Raw genomic sequence first — 16202 nt, forward strand, 5'->3', positions numbered from 1 at the left:
GGTGCTTGAATTCCAGCCCTGGCACTGACTGGGGCCTCCTAAGCCTCAGTTGTATCTGTAAAATGTGATAATAAAGAGAACCTGCACTGCATTGAGTTTATCTTAATGGTGGTGGAATAACCTGGAAAAGGAGGGTGAGAATGGTTACACAGCTTGAAGAATGTACTCAATGCCACTGGACTGTACATGTATGAATTGCTGAATTGGCATATGTTTTGTTATGTACATTTTCACCACAATAATAAAAAAAAAGGTACCTACACCTCAAAAAATTGCAGAGCACACAGAAGTAAGCGCCAATAAACATTACTTGTTATTATTACAGGAAAGAAAACACAGCCTACAGTGGGGTGGAGAAGAAAATTTGCTTCCAGAAAGAAAGTTCTGGATTAAATACCAGACGGACAGTTTGTTTTCAAATGGAAAGTTCTAGACAGCAGGAGTTGTGTATCTTCGAGGAGGAGATGCTTGGTGCCTCCTGGCATAAGTGAACATGGCAGTGACCTGGGGAAAGGCCTTAGGGAGGGCTCACTACCTGTGAGGTGCCTTTGGTTATGCAAGTTCAGAACATGAGGGTTGTGTTCGTCTTGTTGGACAGGAGAGGAAGCTAAAGCTGAGAGGTGGAGTGGTGTCCTCAGGCTTACACAGCTGGTGAGTAGCAAAGAACTGAGCTCAGATCTGCGTAATTACAAAGTTCAGACACTTTTCAACAGAGTGTGTTGCCTCTAATGTGTGGTTTCCTCAAACCCTGTTATTAATGGAAACTCTTTCAGGATGCTACTGGCCAACCAGTCTAAGTGGAAATGAGCAAATGGAAAAGGGAGACAATGAAGGCTCTGAGGTTGTACCGTGGGGTGTTCGTATCATGCCATCCAATCGGGACACTAAGTACTTGCTGATTCACACACACCCACCTCAGAGATGAAATCAGCTGGAGAACGAGGAACCAAAGGGATTTGTTAAAACAACAAAAATACCCAAAAGACACTCATTTCCCCCCACTTACCTCCATGCTCCAAAATCACAGCAAAACACTGAGTTTCACTGAGTCACAATCATTCATCAAGGTAACTAACAGGCCAAGGTAACTTATACGCATGTGAAAGCTGGGCAATGAATAAGGAAGACCTAAGAAGAATTGAGGCCTTTGAATTATGGTGTTGGTGAAGAATACTGAATATACCACAGACTGCCGGAAGAATGAACAGATCTGTCTTGGGAAAGTATAGCCAGAATGCTCCTGAGAAGCAAGGATGGCAAGATTTCATCTCATTTTGGACATGTCATAAGGAAGGACCAGTCACTGGAGAAGGACACTGTCATGGATTGAATTGTGTCCCCCCAAAATATGTGTCGACTTGGCTAGGCCACGATTCTCAGTATTATGTAACTATCCTCCATTTTGTGATCTGATGTAATAATTATCCTATGTGCTATAACCTTTATGTTAATGAGGCAGAATTAGAGGCAGTTATGCTAATGAGGAAGGATACAACCTACAGGGTTAGGTTGTATCTTGAGTCAATCTCTTTTGAGATATAAAAGAGATTAAACTGCAAGCTAGCAAGGAGAGATGGGGGAACAGAGATGCCAAGCACACAAAGATTGCTCAGGAGCAGCAGCTCAGAAGAGACAAGGGCCTTCCTCCAGAGAGAGAAAGTCTTCTCCTAGAGCCGGTGCCCTGAATTTGGACTTCTAGGCCCTAAACTGTGAGAAAACAAATTTCTGTTTGTTAAAGCCACCCATTTATGGTATTTCTGTTATAGCAGTACTAGATAACATGACAGACATCATGCTTGGTAAAGTAGGGCATCAATGAAAAAGAGGAAGACCCTCAACAAGATAGACTGACCCAGCAACTGCAACAACAGGTTCAGATGTACTATTGTGAGGATGGCACAGGGCCAGGCAATGTTTCCGTCTGTTATGTAGTCTTGCGTCACTTAACGTCCAGGACACATTCTGTGAAATAGGATGTTATGTGATTTGGATGTTGTGCAAACACCATATTATTTTCTTATGGCAACTTTGAGAGAGCCGAAGTGTTCCTTACCAAGGGACACGGATGGCCCAGAGTTCTGCTCCCGACTGTCCAGGCCTCAGAGGCTGCATCCTGGGGAGTGGGGGTGCACATTCAGCTGGTGGAGCCTGGGGACTGGGCCTTTAGGTGAGGCCCTTGGCACTCAGGAAGGCATTATGCCCTTTGGAAGCCCAGACAGCCCTGCAGCCTCAGTTCGCTAAGGACACAGATGAGGATGGGTACAGGGCAAGCCCAGGGTAGACTCCCCAAGCTCGAGCTGGTCCAAAGTACAAAGGTGGTGCCTCCCTGCTGGCTATGTCCTGTTAGGTTTGCCACATCCCATTCTCTGACCGAGATTTCTGAACTGATGGGACCATGGGTGTATATGCAGTCCAATGTTGACCAAACAGATGGACGTTATGCAGTGCATGGGTGTAACAGAAGGTCACTATGAGTTGGAAGTGACGTGACAGCACCTAACAACAACAGCTTATAGGCATAGCACTCCTATATAATTTTTACCCCATTTAACAGGTGAAGGGCTATATAGTTTTTACCCCATTTAACAAGTAGAGAACAAGCTGTTGGGTAAGAATAATCAATCCTGAGTGAAAAGAATAACTCTATATTCTCAGATTCTGGGTTACAGAAAACAAGACATTGGGCACACTGGACCACCATGTGCAGGGAGGACATGTGTAAAGAGATTTTACTTCCTACACCACCAACAGGAACACAAGGAACCCTGGCAGCACAGTGGTTAAACACTCAGCTGCTAAGCAAAAGGTTGGTGGTTCATATCCATCAGTTGCCCTGCAGAAGAAAGACATGGTGATCTGCTCCTGTAAAGATCACAGTGTAGGAAACCCTATGGGGCAGTTCTACCTGTCCTATAGGGTCGCTGTGAGTCAGAATTGACTCGACAGCAATGGATTTAACATGAACATGCTAGGGAACCACTTTGGATCTAAACATCTTCACTGTCTGGCCATTGCCCAATGCAGTCCTGCCCATAACAGAGATTCCACCAGGCTCAGTGCACCAAGGCTATCGAGAGGAATGGTGCCGCCACTCACCCTTCCTTCTGCTGGGAGAGGTGAGAGTTGAGGGCTGGTAACTTGTTCTCTGATTGGTATCAGATACATGGCAAGACATTTCCGTGGAAAAGTTGTATGAGCCTGGCACGGGCGTATAAGGCTTCCCGCCCACAGGGTTCTGCAAAAGCCTGCACTTTGCACACTCAGGCGAGGTTTCTTGGCTTCAAACTTTCTGGTCTTGTATTTCCCTGTTTTCACTGAAAGAAAAATCAGCTGAGGAGTCACTCTTTTTTATGAAACACAGATTAAAATTATCCCAATATCTAAGTTTACTTTAAAAAGAAGAAAAGAAAGGCAAAGAAAAGGGGCTTTTTTCTGGTCCTCTGTTTTGACAAGATTATCTTGTTTAAAGCATTTCAATTTAAAAGGACCCTCTCTGTTGGTGAACGTACAGCATTTTCACCAGGCCCAGCCAGCACCAAGAGCTTGCTCAAGTCCAGGTTTATGGCATGACAAGAAAAAGCAGGAGGCTGAGACAAATGGGCAAGCAGCTGAAGGCCAACAGCTTTTAGCAAAGACCAGACAACTTGGAGGAGGGTGGCTCACGACCAGCAGAAACTTGAACTGGGCTTCAGGGATTCTATTTCCCCTCCTCAACAAAATGGGAAGCATCGATTTACTCTATGAATCATTTGGGGGAAAAAAAAGATTTCAATGCAAGTAATGAAACTTAAGTCATGAGATCCCAAAAAAAAAAAAAAAAAAAGAGCATCCAATAAGACTGAACTATTTTTAATACTCACTGGTTTCCCAGGCCAGGAGAGAGTTGCCTGGCCTGGCTTCAGCAGTAAGCATGTTATAACATTTTCCTCTCCCCACCAAGCAAGAGAAATGCTACAAAACTGTCCAGGCGGGAAGCGTACCATGTAGAAATGATAACACTCTCTCTGTGCTATTCAGCAATAACAACACCACACTTTAAAAGCACACACCCTCAAGACCCATAATTATTAGTAGTTCAATAGATTTTTGACCAAGGTGCCAGAGCAATCCAACAGGGAAGGCCAAATGGAGTCCCTGGGTGGCACAAACTGTTAAGTGCTCAACTATTAACTGAAAGGTTGGCGGTTCAAATCCACCCAGAGGTGACTTGGAAGACAGGTCTTGTGATCTGCTCTGAAAGGTCACAGCCTTGAAAACTCTTTGGAGCAGGTCTACTCTGTACACAGGGTCACTGTGAATCGGAATTGACTTGATGGCAACTGGTTGTTTCTTTGGTTTTCCCTAAATGGTGCTGTAATAACTGGTTATCCATATGGAATAAAGGATTCTCGATCCCTATCTCACATATGCACAAACGTATTAATTCAAGATGGATCACAGACTTAAACATAGAAGTATAAAGCTTCTAGGATAAAACATGGAAAAATATGTTTACAACTGGGGATTTCTTAGACAGGACATAGAAAGCAACAATACAGGAAAAAAAAACCTGATAAAATAAACTTCATCAAAATTATAAACTTCTCCCCAATAAAGGATACTGTTAAGAAAATGAACAAGCCAAGACATAGGCTGGGAGAAAATATTTGCGAAGCACCTATCTGACACATCACCGATGGTGCAGGATATGTAATGAACTACCCTTATAAATTTTTCGGTTGTCGTTCTGTTGTACCTAGGGTTGCTATGAGTCGGAACTGACTGGATAGTACCTAACAACAACTACAACTTATTAACAGGAAGACATTTCAATAAAATATGGGCAAGAGAACAGAATAGGTACTTCAGGAAGGAAGACACACACACGGCCAATAAACATGTCAACATTATTCCTTGGGAACATGCAAATTAAAACTGTAATGAGATAAGCTATGCACCCATCCGGGTGGCTAAATTAAGACCTGGCAACACTAAATTTGCCAAGGAAGGGAGCTAATGGAACTCTAATACATTGTTGGTGAGAGCATAAGTGATATGACTCTTTGGAAAAAGATCTGGCAGTTTCTTATAAACATACACCTGTCTTATGACTGCAGGAGGAGGTTGTGGCAGTCTGCTTCTGTAAAGCTTTAAAGCCTTGGAAGCCCTATGGGGTAGTTCTACTCTGTCCTATGGGATTGCTCTGAATTGGAATTGACTTGACTGCAGTGGATATCCTATGACCCAGCAATTCCACTCCTTGGTATCCACCCAAAGAATGAAAGTGTACATTCTCATAAAGACACGTACAAGAACGTTCACGGCAGCTTTATTCTTAATAGCCCCAGACTGGAAACAGTCCAAGTGTCCATCAACTGGAGAACGGATAAACAAACTGCAGTACAGGCATACTCAGGATTAAAAAGAAAGCAACTGCTGATACATGCAATAGCACAGATGGACCTCACTCACACAGCTAGAGCTGGGATGCAAGCACAGTTCCACAAGCATCTGGAGCACACGCCCTTTCCAGAACTCACTGCTCCCCTAAGTCTCTCTCTAGACCAGTAGTGACAAGGGCGCAATCTGTGTGTAAACCTTTTCAAGCAGGGAGCACTGAATACGTAGCTGAGTGGGCTTTGGATGCGATGGAACTCCTTATCTTCAGGCACGAGGCCCCCATCTCTCTCCCAGTCAAAAGGTTTGTTGTCTGGCCACATGCTCTGCACCTACACACAAGGTGCACCCATCAGGCCATGTGTACTTTTTGTATGCATGCCAATCACAGTCCAGCTGCCCTCCCTCTTTTTCATTAAGCTAAAAAGAAATGTCAGGTACTACCTGTTTCTACCTGTACATTTTAGTGACTTAGCAGAGTCTAGCAGGCCCTCTTTAGGCACACTCCTGTTCATATCTTCCTTTATTGCTTGTCTTCATCCTACCGTACCAGGTTCCCACTGAGCTGTGAGGAATGACAGATTTAGAAGGGGTGGGAGCTCTTTCCAGCTAAGTGTAGGTTTCTAACTTTGTGGCTACAAAACTCTTGGGAAGGGAAGGGGCTGGGAATAGGATGGCAAGTACTAAAAGGTTCTTGACTGGGGAAGTGTCTTACAGACCTGCATACGCATAACACCACGGAATTCTGATTCGAGTTGTTTAGAGCTCAGATTCCAGATGTCAACTACCAATCGAAAAGATGCCATCTCCTCCTACACTGCCATTTATCACTGGGGCTTAACTCTGACACTGGGGTATCTGGCCCATGAAGGTGCCAAGAGGGGTTGGAGATGAAAAAAACATCAGTGAACACCAGGCACGGTGACTTCCCAGATCTTTTTAGGGGTGATCTTTAAAGAGAAATATATCGACGTAGAGACTGAATCGGTCATTTGCTTTATAAAAAAAGAAAGAAAAAAGCCAAACTCCTATGAAAACTTTTTTAATTTTCATCATTTGGAAATACACTTTTTTCATTTTTATTTCCATGATACAAAAGTTAAGCATCTAACAATGATCTATCTGAAGCAGATCTCCTGAAGTAGATCCACGACATCTTGCTGCTGTTGTTACCTCTTGTTGCAGAGAAGGGCTGGTAGCTGTTGCAGATCTGTTGTGATTGCATACACACACACACACACACGCACCCACACATGGTACTTTACCCTCGGCCTGCCACACCCAAACCAACCAGAAAAGAAGAACACAACCAGGCTAAGACACTGGGAAAGTGAACACGGCACCATACGTAAAAACAGAAATGAGCTGCTTCACTTACACCCTCTATGAGAAACACGTATCTTAGGAACAATAACTCTAAAATAAATACGCCCCAGCGGTGAAGGCATATGTTAGGGTCCTTTATGGGTTGACATGGATAGACATTTTCCTACTGGAAAAACAAGCTTGAGAGCTTACTATGTTCAGGCTGCTACGGTGGGTAGCAGGGAGATGGGAGAGAGATCTCAGCCAGGAGACTGTAGGCATGCGCTGCAAGTGCCCAGCAATCTGAGCACAAAAATACGGAGGAGAACCTCTCCAGGCAGGGAAGAGTTCAACCAAGATTCCTGATCATGGCACCCGGGGCCGTCAGCGCTCCTAGCACAGTTCACAGCCAACATTCCTCTCAGGGGGCTTCTTAGATGCGCTAATTCACGGCAGCAAAGGTTTCGCGTGAGCAACAAATGATCGACTGGTTAATAACGTCCACATTCACGACAGCCTACAACTGTGATGGGTGTTTACCAGACAGTTTAAATTAAAAACAAAAAGAGAGAGAAGAAAAAAAAAAAAATGAAACACAACCACAAAAATAAAAGCTGGTTTTTCAGTCAGGACACGTTCTACACCAACGTTCCAACCCCTTCTACACCACATTTTATTAAATTAAATACAGTATGGCTTCCAAACTGTCAGCTGGGTCTTTCTCGGGGACAGCACCAGCAATTTGTCTCACTCGGGTCTTGGTTACCACGTATCAGGGACTTCAAAGAGCTTGGCTGAGCTGCCCGAGATGCTTCCTGGTGGGAGAGGAAAAAACAGCATGAACAATGGGAGAGCAACACCTGGAGAACATGGTGGGCTCAGCCAGGGCAGAGTGCCCTAAGCCGACCTCCTACTGGGCAGGCAGGGCCCATGGGCATGGCCACGACTACACAAGGTCCACAAGCAGGTCTTATTGATGGAGAGCAGTGTCCAGCAGGCAAAGGCAAAACTACAGAAACACCACAGGGAAGATTAACAAAGTCCCTCCTCCCCAGAGCTTTGGGTGCCCCTATTTATTTATTCTACTCATTGCTGTTGAGTCAATTCCAAGTCATAGTGCCCTAAGAGGACAGAGTAGTACTGCCCCATACAGTTTCCAAAGCTGTAAATCTTTATGGAAGCAGACTCCCACATCTTTCTCCCATGGAGCAGCTCGTGGGTTCGAACTGCTGACCTTTCAGTTAGCAGTCAAGTGCTTTAACCACTGTGCCACTTAAAATGTGGATGGTACCAGGATCTCTCATTGAGCAGGCACATTGTATTTTTTACCAGCCAGTGATGGGACCTTAATTTATTTAATCCTCATAACAGCTCAACAAGGTGGTATTATTAACCCCCTTTTATAGATCCAAGAACAGATTCAGAGGCTAGTAATGTGACCAGTATCACACAGCTGGGAATGGCTGGAGTCCCAGGGTGGTGCAAACAGTTAATGAGAACCCTATGGAGCACAGTTCTACTGACACACATGGAGGCGCCATGAGTCTGCATGGACTCGACGGCAACGGTTAGGTTTAGTGAGTGGCTGAGATGAGTTTTGAATCTCTCCACAGCAGCAGGATCCCTGCCAAAGTCCCTGAAAACTGGATTTCTCTGGGTTGTCGTGTCCCCAGGGCTGGGATGAGAAATCTCAGGGTCTGGTGCCTGCAGAGTGGAGGCAAGCTGACCAGTGTGAGCTCTGACATCCCAAAAGGGCAAAAGAAGCTTGTGGCTTTTTCCAACTTGAGCAAGCCTTGCTCAGATCATCTTCTTGGACTAAAGGGATCTCTTCATGTAAAAACAGCTTCACCCCAAGGTCAAAAGCCCTTGTTTTTCATTCAAGCCACTCTCTGCAGCAGCAGTCTGGGCTGGGGCCTGGATCACCGATGTTAGCGCAGTCAAGGAGAGAGTCTGTAAGGGAAAGGGCTGCAGACCAGGAGTTCACTGCATGAGCGTGTTGTGCGTTATTTAAGCCAGACAGCAGGGCTTGCAGGGAAGACCGCAAAGCCTCTCCCCCAGCTGCTAACACGCCAAGATTTCAAAAAGGGAGAGACGTCTCTAATGATACCTAAAATGGAGAGAAACTTTTGAAAACGGAGGGGACGGAGGGCCCCACAAATGAGGGCATCGCTCAGCTGAGAGTGGCTGTTGTCAATAACAGGGTTGCCCAAAGAGAAGTGGCATCTAAATGTGTGGGATAACCTGAAGAGAATGCAGCTGAACTAAGAGTTCCTATTCCGGTCACTTATGGGGTTACCACGAGTCAGCTTTGATTCGAAGGCAACTGGTCATTTATTGTGACAAAACCCAGAAAGTTAGGGTGAGAAGGCCAGGAGGGGGTAGTTTGAAGTTTTCTGCCCTGAGTCTCACCTCACCACTGTGAACATTATGTTGTCTTGAGTCTCTCAGTAAAGACCCCAGTGAAGACGGGCAGGAGGTGATCCATGTGGAAAAGACTCACATGATCTAGTTACAAAAGGAGTAAAGATGACAGACAACAGAACAAAGCCAGAACAACTAAATACTTCAGATGGACCAGGATAACATACAACCAGCCCGCCCTTCTCGATCATACGTTCATTAATACAATACCAAATCGCTGGGAGAAAAATAAGCACCAACAAGGACATTTTTATAGTTCACATATCAAAAAAATGTTATAGTAGTATATTAGTCATTCTAAAGGTAAAAACTACAACACCAACTATGGAGAATGAGATAAACTAAAACCAGCTGAGGAGGAAAAAAGATAAATTGTTAAAAGCAATCGCATTTTACTACCATTAATGGAGGGTGGAATCCCTGGGTGGTGCAAATGGTTAAGTGCTTGACTACTAGCTGAAAGGTTGGCGGTTGGAACCCAACCAGAGGCACCTTGGAAGACAGGTCTGGCAATCTGTTTCTGAAAGGTCATAGCCTTGAAAACTCCATGAAGCAGTTCTATTCTGCACACATGGGGTCGCCATGAGTTGGAACTGACTTGGGGGCAACTAACAACAACGTTAGTGTGGGTTGGGGGAAAGGAGAGGAGGGGACATGAGGATGGCACACCATCATTTTAGAGCGCAAGTGACTCCACGAAGAGCTAGTGAGAAATACTGGAACAAGCAAAAACTCTAGAGTAAGGAGAGCCTGGCTTGACTATTTTGCTAGCTGGATGACTTTGAACAAGTCTCATTCCCTCATCTGTAAAATGGACCTAATACTCCTTTGTACCTCACAGGATTTCTGGGATACAGCAAAGCTGCTGGTGCAGCAAGTGTTCTATGAAGGTCAGGTCCTCCCCTTACCAGTAAGGTGGCTTGGCTGTGAACACAGTTGGTTCCGAGGAAAGCTAACAGCCCACAGACAAGGAGAGGGTAGTTTTCACTGCCTAACATATGCAGCTGCCGAGCAAGCAATGTGCATGGAGGAACCAGAACGCTAGGAGACATGGAAAGGAGACCCAGACAGAGGGGAGGGGAGGTCACTGTCAATGTTCCTTCTAGAAAGGGATCGCTGTAGACAGAGAAAGGACCAGCTGCAAGAAGTGGCTTGTAGATTCAAACTGCTGACCTTTTGGTTAGCAGGCAAGAGTATTAAGTGTTAGGATTATGGGAATTTTCCTTATATTTTCCTCCATTTTATAAATTTTCATAGTGAACATGTTATTTTTATTAACAAAATAAATTTTTTAAAAATCCACCCTTTGAAGAAATAAACACAAGAAGTGATTGGTTCTACTTACTCTTTCAACTAACTAGAGTAGAAAGGGAGAAACCTGAAGAGATAGCTGTCTCTTCCCCCCAGGTGAATCCAAACAAAATTAAAAAACTATACAGCAAACTAAAATTTGCTGTCATATCATTTTCTACAGAGTGGCATTCAGAATAAAGTGAGACCCTTTTGGGTACCATACAAAAGTTTTTAACTCTAAGAGCTCAAAAGGGCATGGTAGTGGGGCAGGTTCCCCAAAGAAAGAGACAGAACTCAAATCTTCAAACCATGAACCGAAATATCCCCTGAAGTCATCTTTGAAGTAAACAACTGTTTAGCAAAATAAGTAAAGAATGTTCAATGTGAGCACCGTGCTCTTTTGCAGAGTTATCTATATAAGGTCATATTGTCAACGGTGATTCTAAAGCACAGACGAGAAGTTTAGGGGGTAGCGAGTCTAAGTCAATGGTGGTGAAACAATGTGGACAGAGACAGTGTGAGCGGTGGCATGACGTGAAGAATGTAATCAATGTTATTGAATTGGACATGTAGAAACTGATGAATGGGTGTATGTTCTGCTGTGTGTATTTTCACCAAAAAAAAAAAAAAAAAAAAGGCCGATCTCCCCCTAGAGGGTCTGTGGGAGGTCCTGGAGAGTTGCCAGGAGAACAGGGGAGGCACAAATATGCGTTTTAGCATGCGCCTGGCAAGCACTGCACACATGTCATTTGCCACGTTTAAGCCCCGAATACAGCCAGTAAAAGGCTCCTCGGGAGGCGGCTGGGCTTCCTTAGCCCGGTCTCCCGGGTGGCCGACAGGAGCAACTGTAGATCTTGTTTGGACTCTAATGAAACCTGTAATTGCACCAGGAGACTGCTTCTCTAAGTAGATTCCAGATTTTTATACTGTGACCCCCAAGGGTTTAAGATTGAAAAGTTCAGCAGATTATTCAAGACGCCAATAAAACTCATGGTTCTTGGCAAACATTTAAAGGTCTGATGTGTTTTAAACGTAAGGGGGGAAAGACTTAGAACAGCGTCTCTATTTACATGACAAAAAATAACCACGAATGGTCAATAGACCTTCCTCTGGCACTCCATGGTAAACGCTTCTAACAGGGGTGCTGATGGGCAATCCGGCCAGTGAACTGTCCAAGTGGTACTGTGAGGATGGTCAGCCTGGTCAGCATCAGGCCACTCCCTACTGGCCCTGTGATTTCCTGGCAAAGGCAGAGGATGAGGCCGAGGCTGGGATTTCTCCAGGCCTCCAAAACACTATTCACCATACTCAGCAAGAGTGAGTGTGCTGTGGAGACTCGTCCATTATACATGGTCTGGGAAACTGACATTTTCTAGAGTGAGTATATTCAAGCACAAAATGGCTTGTGGAACTGTTTTCCTTTATGGAGCAACTGAGAACTGTACACTGAATTCCTCAGAGAAAAAGCAGATAGCATTATGAAACAACACTGATTGTAATTAATATAAAAAGAGGGGACTTACAGACCATGCAATTGCCTCCTAAAAACAGGAAAGAAACAACACTGAATAAAAATATTTACTGAGTATATAACATGTACATAAAATAAACAGAAGCCCCAGAGAGAAGCAGCTGCTTGGATTTTTATCACGTGACTTTAAGTTTCTGAAAGTCCAGCCTGGTATTTGTTTCTGCTCTACAAAAGCTGCACAAAATATTCACCTCCTAAAGAACGCTCTGCTTCCTCTAAAGTCTGGATGCATTTCGCACAAGGGCAGAGTGGTGCAATGGATGACCTATGGGGTCAGACAGCCCCCTGCCCCACACCAGCCATATACTTTGCTGCCTACCTCTTTTGAGTCTCAGTTTCCTCTCTATGAAGTAGAAATAATGATATCTACACCTGACTTCTTTTTTTTTTTTTTTCTTTTTTTAAACAAGCTCTGGCCAGTTTCATTAAAGAAAAAAGCTACATGATTTATTTTTCACCAGTCTGTTCTGGCATACTTGTAATGACGCGGGAATCACCAGGATCAATGACAGCCAGTGTGCATACTCTGTAGCATTCTCCACACGCTGTGACCAGTTCAATGTCACCACCACTGTAGTAATGTTTTGGCCAACATGGCGGAGTACTCTATTTTGGATTTCCACAAGGCGGGGCAGTTGCTGACGAAGATGCCCAGTTTGTCTTTGCCTTGCCTCATCATCTTCAGAGTCTGCTTGTACCCAGCATGTATTTTTCACTTTTCATAACAATTTAGAGCCTAGAGTTGGTTGACTCCAGCAACTTGATTTTGTCTTCTTTGTAGCCATTATCTTCCTGCTTTAAGTGTGGGACGGCCCCCAAACAACAGCAGCCACCAAGATGGCCGGGGAGGGACAAAGGCCTGACTGGGTTTTTTTATAAAGGTTAGACAAGACCAAAAAATCAGCCATTAGAAATACTATGGAGCTGACATGGTTTGCCTGAGTTGGAATAGATGACAACTGGAAAAGACAATAGAACAGGTTCCTAGTACAATGTCGGGTATATAGTATAAACTCAATAAACAGTACTTTCCTTTGCTGTTTATTTAGGTCATTTTGTTATCTGGGAAAGGATCTAGTCCTTAACTCAGCATAACTTAGATAACAAAATACATAACCAAAAAAAATGACACTGTTTTATGTGGGATGTATTAAGCACCATTGTCCCAGGATTGCTACAATCCATGATATTCCATGGGCCTCGTTTTCCCTAGGTCTATGGGTGGAGCAAATGGTTTGTGCTCGACTACTAACCGAAAGTTTGGTGGTCTGAACCCACCCAGTGGCGCCATGGAAGAAAGGCCTGGTGATCTGATTCTCTAAAGACTGCAGCCAGGAACACCTCATGGAGCAGTTCTACTCTGTAACACACAGGGTTGCCGTGAGTTGGAATCAACTTGACAGCAATGAATTTTTTTTTTTTTTTTTTTTGGAGTTTTTGCTACTTCCTCCTTGGAAACACAGGGAAGTCTCCCAGGTAGGGTGTTGTCTTTGTCTTTTAGGCCCTCACTGACCATGCCAGGCACCCAGCCTTAGAGAACCGGACCTATCAATGCGCTCTTTGTACTCAGATCCAGCGTCTTAGAACCTTTTCCATAAGATGGACTCTCCCATACTGCACCAAACACTTTAACACAGTTCCTGGGAACACTGGGTACACCCTCACAGTTCCTGGTACACTGAGTACCCTTCACAGGGTTTGAACTTGGTACCTTTTAGAGTACCTGGGCAATCTAAATTGGTTGATTCCACGTGTTCAGCACCTGATATTGATACCTTGACCTACATTCTGCTGATACTAATAGGATTAAATGCTTAAAACAAACCGGGTTAACGGAATCTATTACCTTCCATCTATGACTGGTATTTAAGGGGCCCTGGTGGCACAGTGGTTAAACTCTCTGCTGCTAACCAAAAAGTCGGCAGTTCAAATCCATCAGCCACTCCTCAGGAGAAAGATGTGGCCGTCTGCTTCCATAAAGGTTACAGCCTTAGAAACCCTATGGGACAGTTCTACTCTGTCCTATATGTATGGTTGCTATGAGTTGGAATCGACTTGATGGCAAACTTTTTTTTTTTATTGCTAGGCATTTAATTTTAATATATTTAAGATTACACTGACACAGAAGGAAAAAAAAAAAAAACAAAGCTAAAAGCTTGTCCCTGATAAGTAATAAACTGCAAAACTCAAAAAAGAATGAAATACAAAGGAAGGGTATACAAGAAGGGAATCCCTATTTCTCCCTTTCCCCCCAAATCATGCTTAGCTTGATCTCTAAAAGTCATGCTAACATCTAATATTTAATGTTTGTTGAGCATGTATAATGCGGCCGTGTTAACAAGGTATCAAAAATGAAGACTAAGTATACCACAGATCAACAATTTCTCCACTTAATTTAGGGGAAGGGGAGGAGGGCAAGTAAAGGGAGAGACTTAGATTCAAGGAAGCAGCTAAGATATACAACCAAGGCTTCAAACAAGAGTTTAAGTTTCTGTTAAAATTAAGCTTCAGCATAATATATCAAAGGAGCCCTGGGGTTGCAGTGGTTAAAGAGCTCAGCTGCTAACTGAAAGGTCAGCAGTTCGAGGAGAAAGATGTGAGTCGGAACCAACTCAATGGCGGTGGGATTTTTTTGTTGTTGTTGTTTAATAATGTATCAAAAACACATACAACATTTTTGCTGCTTCTTTGGTTTCATTAATATCAACGAAATTCAGAAAGCTCCCTACAGCCAGAAGGGCCCACATGCAAAAAGGGAATTAATGAAGACACAATGAATTCTTAGCTTGGGTGTGAATCAAGTACCACTGCTTACTTTGATTTGTTCCTTAGTTCTGCTAACTGAGCCAACAGTCAAGATGTGAGATTAAGGAGAATAACAGTCTTGTCTAGGTCAGTGTTGTTCTTATCCTGAGTAGACAATATGTATCCATGATTAAAAATAACCACTTTCTTGTTGGACAGACTTAGGGGCCCTGTAATCTTAGGCAAGTCATGTAACCCCTTTAGGCCTTTGTTTTCTTAACCTGTAAAATGGACAATGAGGGCTTTTTCAAAGATTTAAATGAAAGCATGTCTTTAAGCATTAAGTGCTCTGCTGGATATTTAGCAAGCACTCAGTAAGCAGCAGCTATAATCGCTGTCATCTTTATTGCCACCTGATCAAGTTATGGTCAGTTCTCCATCAGCAGCAGAGAATGGGCCTTTCACAGATGTTTACGGACAGGCGCCTTCCTCACCTCGCGCTCAGGCCCTGCGCAGGGTGTGTGCATGAAGGGCTGACTAGGTCATGTGCTTACCCTTCACTGCATGTCCGGGTAACGAAGAGGATGTGGGATTTGGTTTCAGAGAGGCCTGGGTTCACCTCTCAGCTCTGCTTCTTATTAGCTACATGCACCTGCACGTGCTTCTTAACTGCTCTGAGGCCATGCACCCACATTATTAACTCCCCTAAACCAGAATGCTCCTTAGAAGCGAGGATGACGAGACTTCATCTTGCTAACTTTGGAAGTGTCATTAGGAAAGACCAATCGCTAGAGAAGAGCATGTTTGGTGAAGCGGTGGGTCAGCGAAAATGAGGGAAACCCTCAGTGAGATGGACTGACACGCTAGCTTTAACGATGGGCTTAAACATATCTAAGATCATGAAGATGGTGTAGGACTGGGTGACATTTTGTTCTTTCATATATAAGGTTGCCAGGAGTTGGAGTAGACTTGGCAGCAATTAACATCAATGATTCCCTGCCTTAGGGCTACTGTGAAAATTAAATGAAATAAAGAAAGGCTCCCACTCCAGTGGCTGGCACACAGTGGGCCCTCAACACATGTTAACTTCCTGTGTCCTTTGGTCCTTATGTAATTCTACTTATGAGGGAAATCCGGGTTGCCTGGGGTTTTGCTAGGAACACAGTGAAAACTCTGCTCCTGAAAATAACATGTGTAGGAGTAGACCTTTGCAAATTTAAATTCACATTTTTAAGATTAAGGCTATTTAAACATATTAGTAAAACCTCTACCGTGGAAAAGATAAGACAGAAGACAGGACATGGACTAACCATCTTTAACGAGGCATTCCCTACTGGCCTTACTCTACCAGAGCAGGGCCTCTTGGGGATTCCATGCCGAACTTTATATGCTCCAGTTAATAGATCCTAAAAACATCTGGTCCTGTGGACGACTACCACCAACTGATGCCTTGTTATAATTTCTCCCCCAAATATGAGTTTCTAGAGCATTTAAAGAATATGCAACTCCAGAACTTTAGTAAGCTCCAATG

At 43.9% G+C, this 16202-nt stretch overlaps 1 protein-coding gene and 1 pseudogene across 5 annotated transcripts in view; both read right to left on the reverse strand.

The window, feature by feature from the left end:
• Positions 1 to 16202, reverse strand: part of PARN (poly(A)-specific ribonuclease) — a 183642-nt gene that overhangs the window by 12461 nt on the left and 154979 nt on the right. Inside the window, exon 24 of one of the 5 annotated variants that reach the window (XM_003417712.4) lies at positions 6403 to 7496. The exons of the other annotated variants lie outside the window; for them this stretch is intronic. Within the exon in view, the coding sequence (XP_003417760.1) occupies positions 7444 to 7496 (53 nt within the window). The 3' untranslated portion in view covers positions 6403 to 7443. Of the gene's footprint in view, positions 1 to 6402; positions 7497 to 16202 lie in introns of those variants that run through there. 5 annotated transcript variants of the gene reach the window in all.
• Positions 11028 to 16201, reverse strand: LOC111752705 (large ribosomal subunit protein eL30-like; annotated as a pseudogene).

Source organism: Loxodonta africana, chromosome 12 (genome assembly GCF_030014295.1).
Source record: "Loxodonta africana isolate mLoxAfr1 chromosome 12, mLoxAfr1.hap2, whole genome shotgun sequence".
Classification (NCBI taxonomy): domain Eukaryota; kingdom Metazoa; phylum Chordata; class Mammalia; order Proboscidea; family Elephantidae; genus Loxodonta; species Loxodonta africana.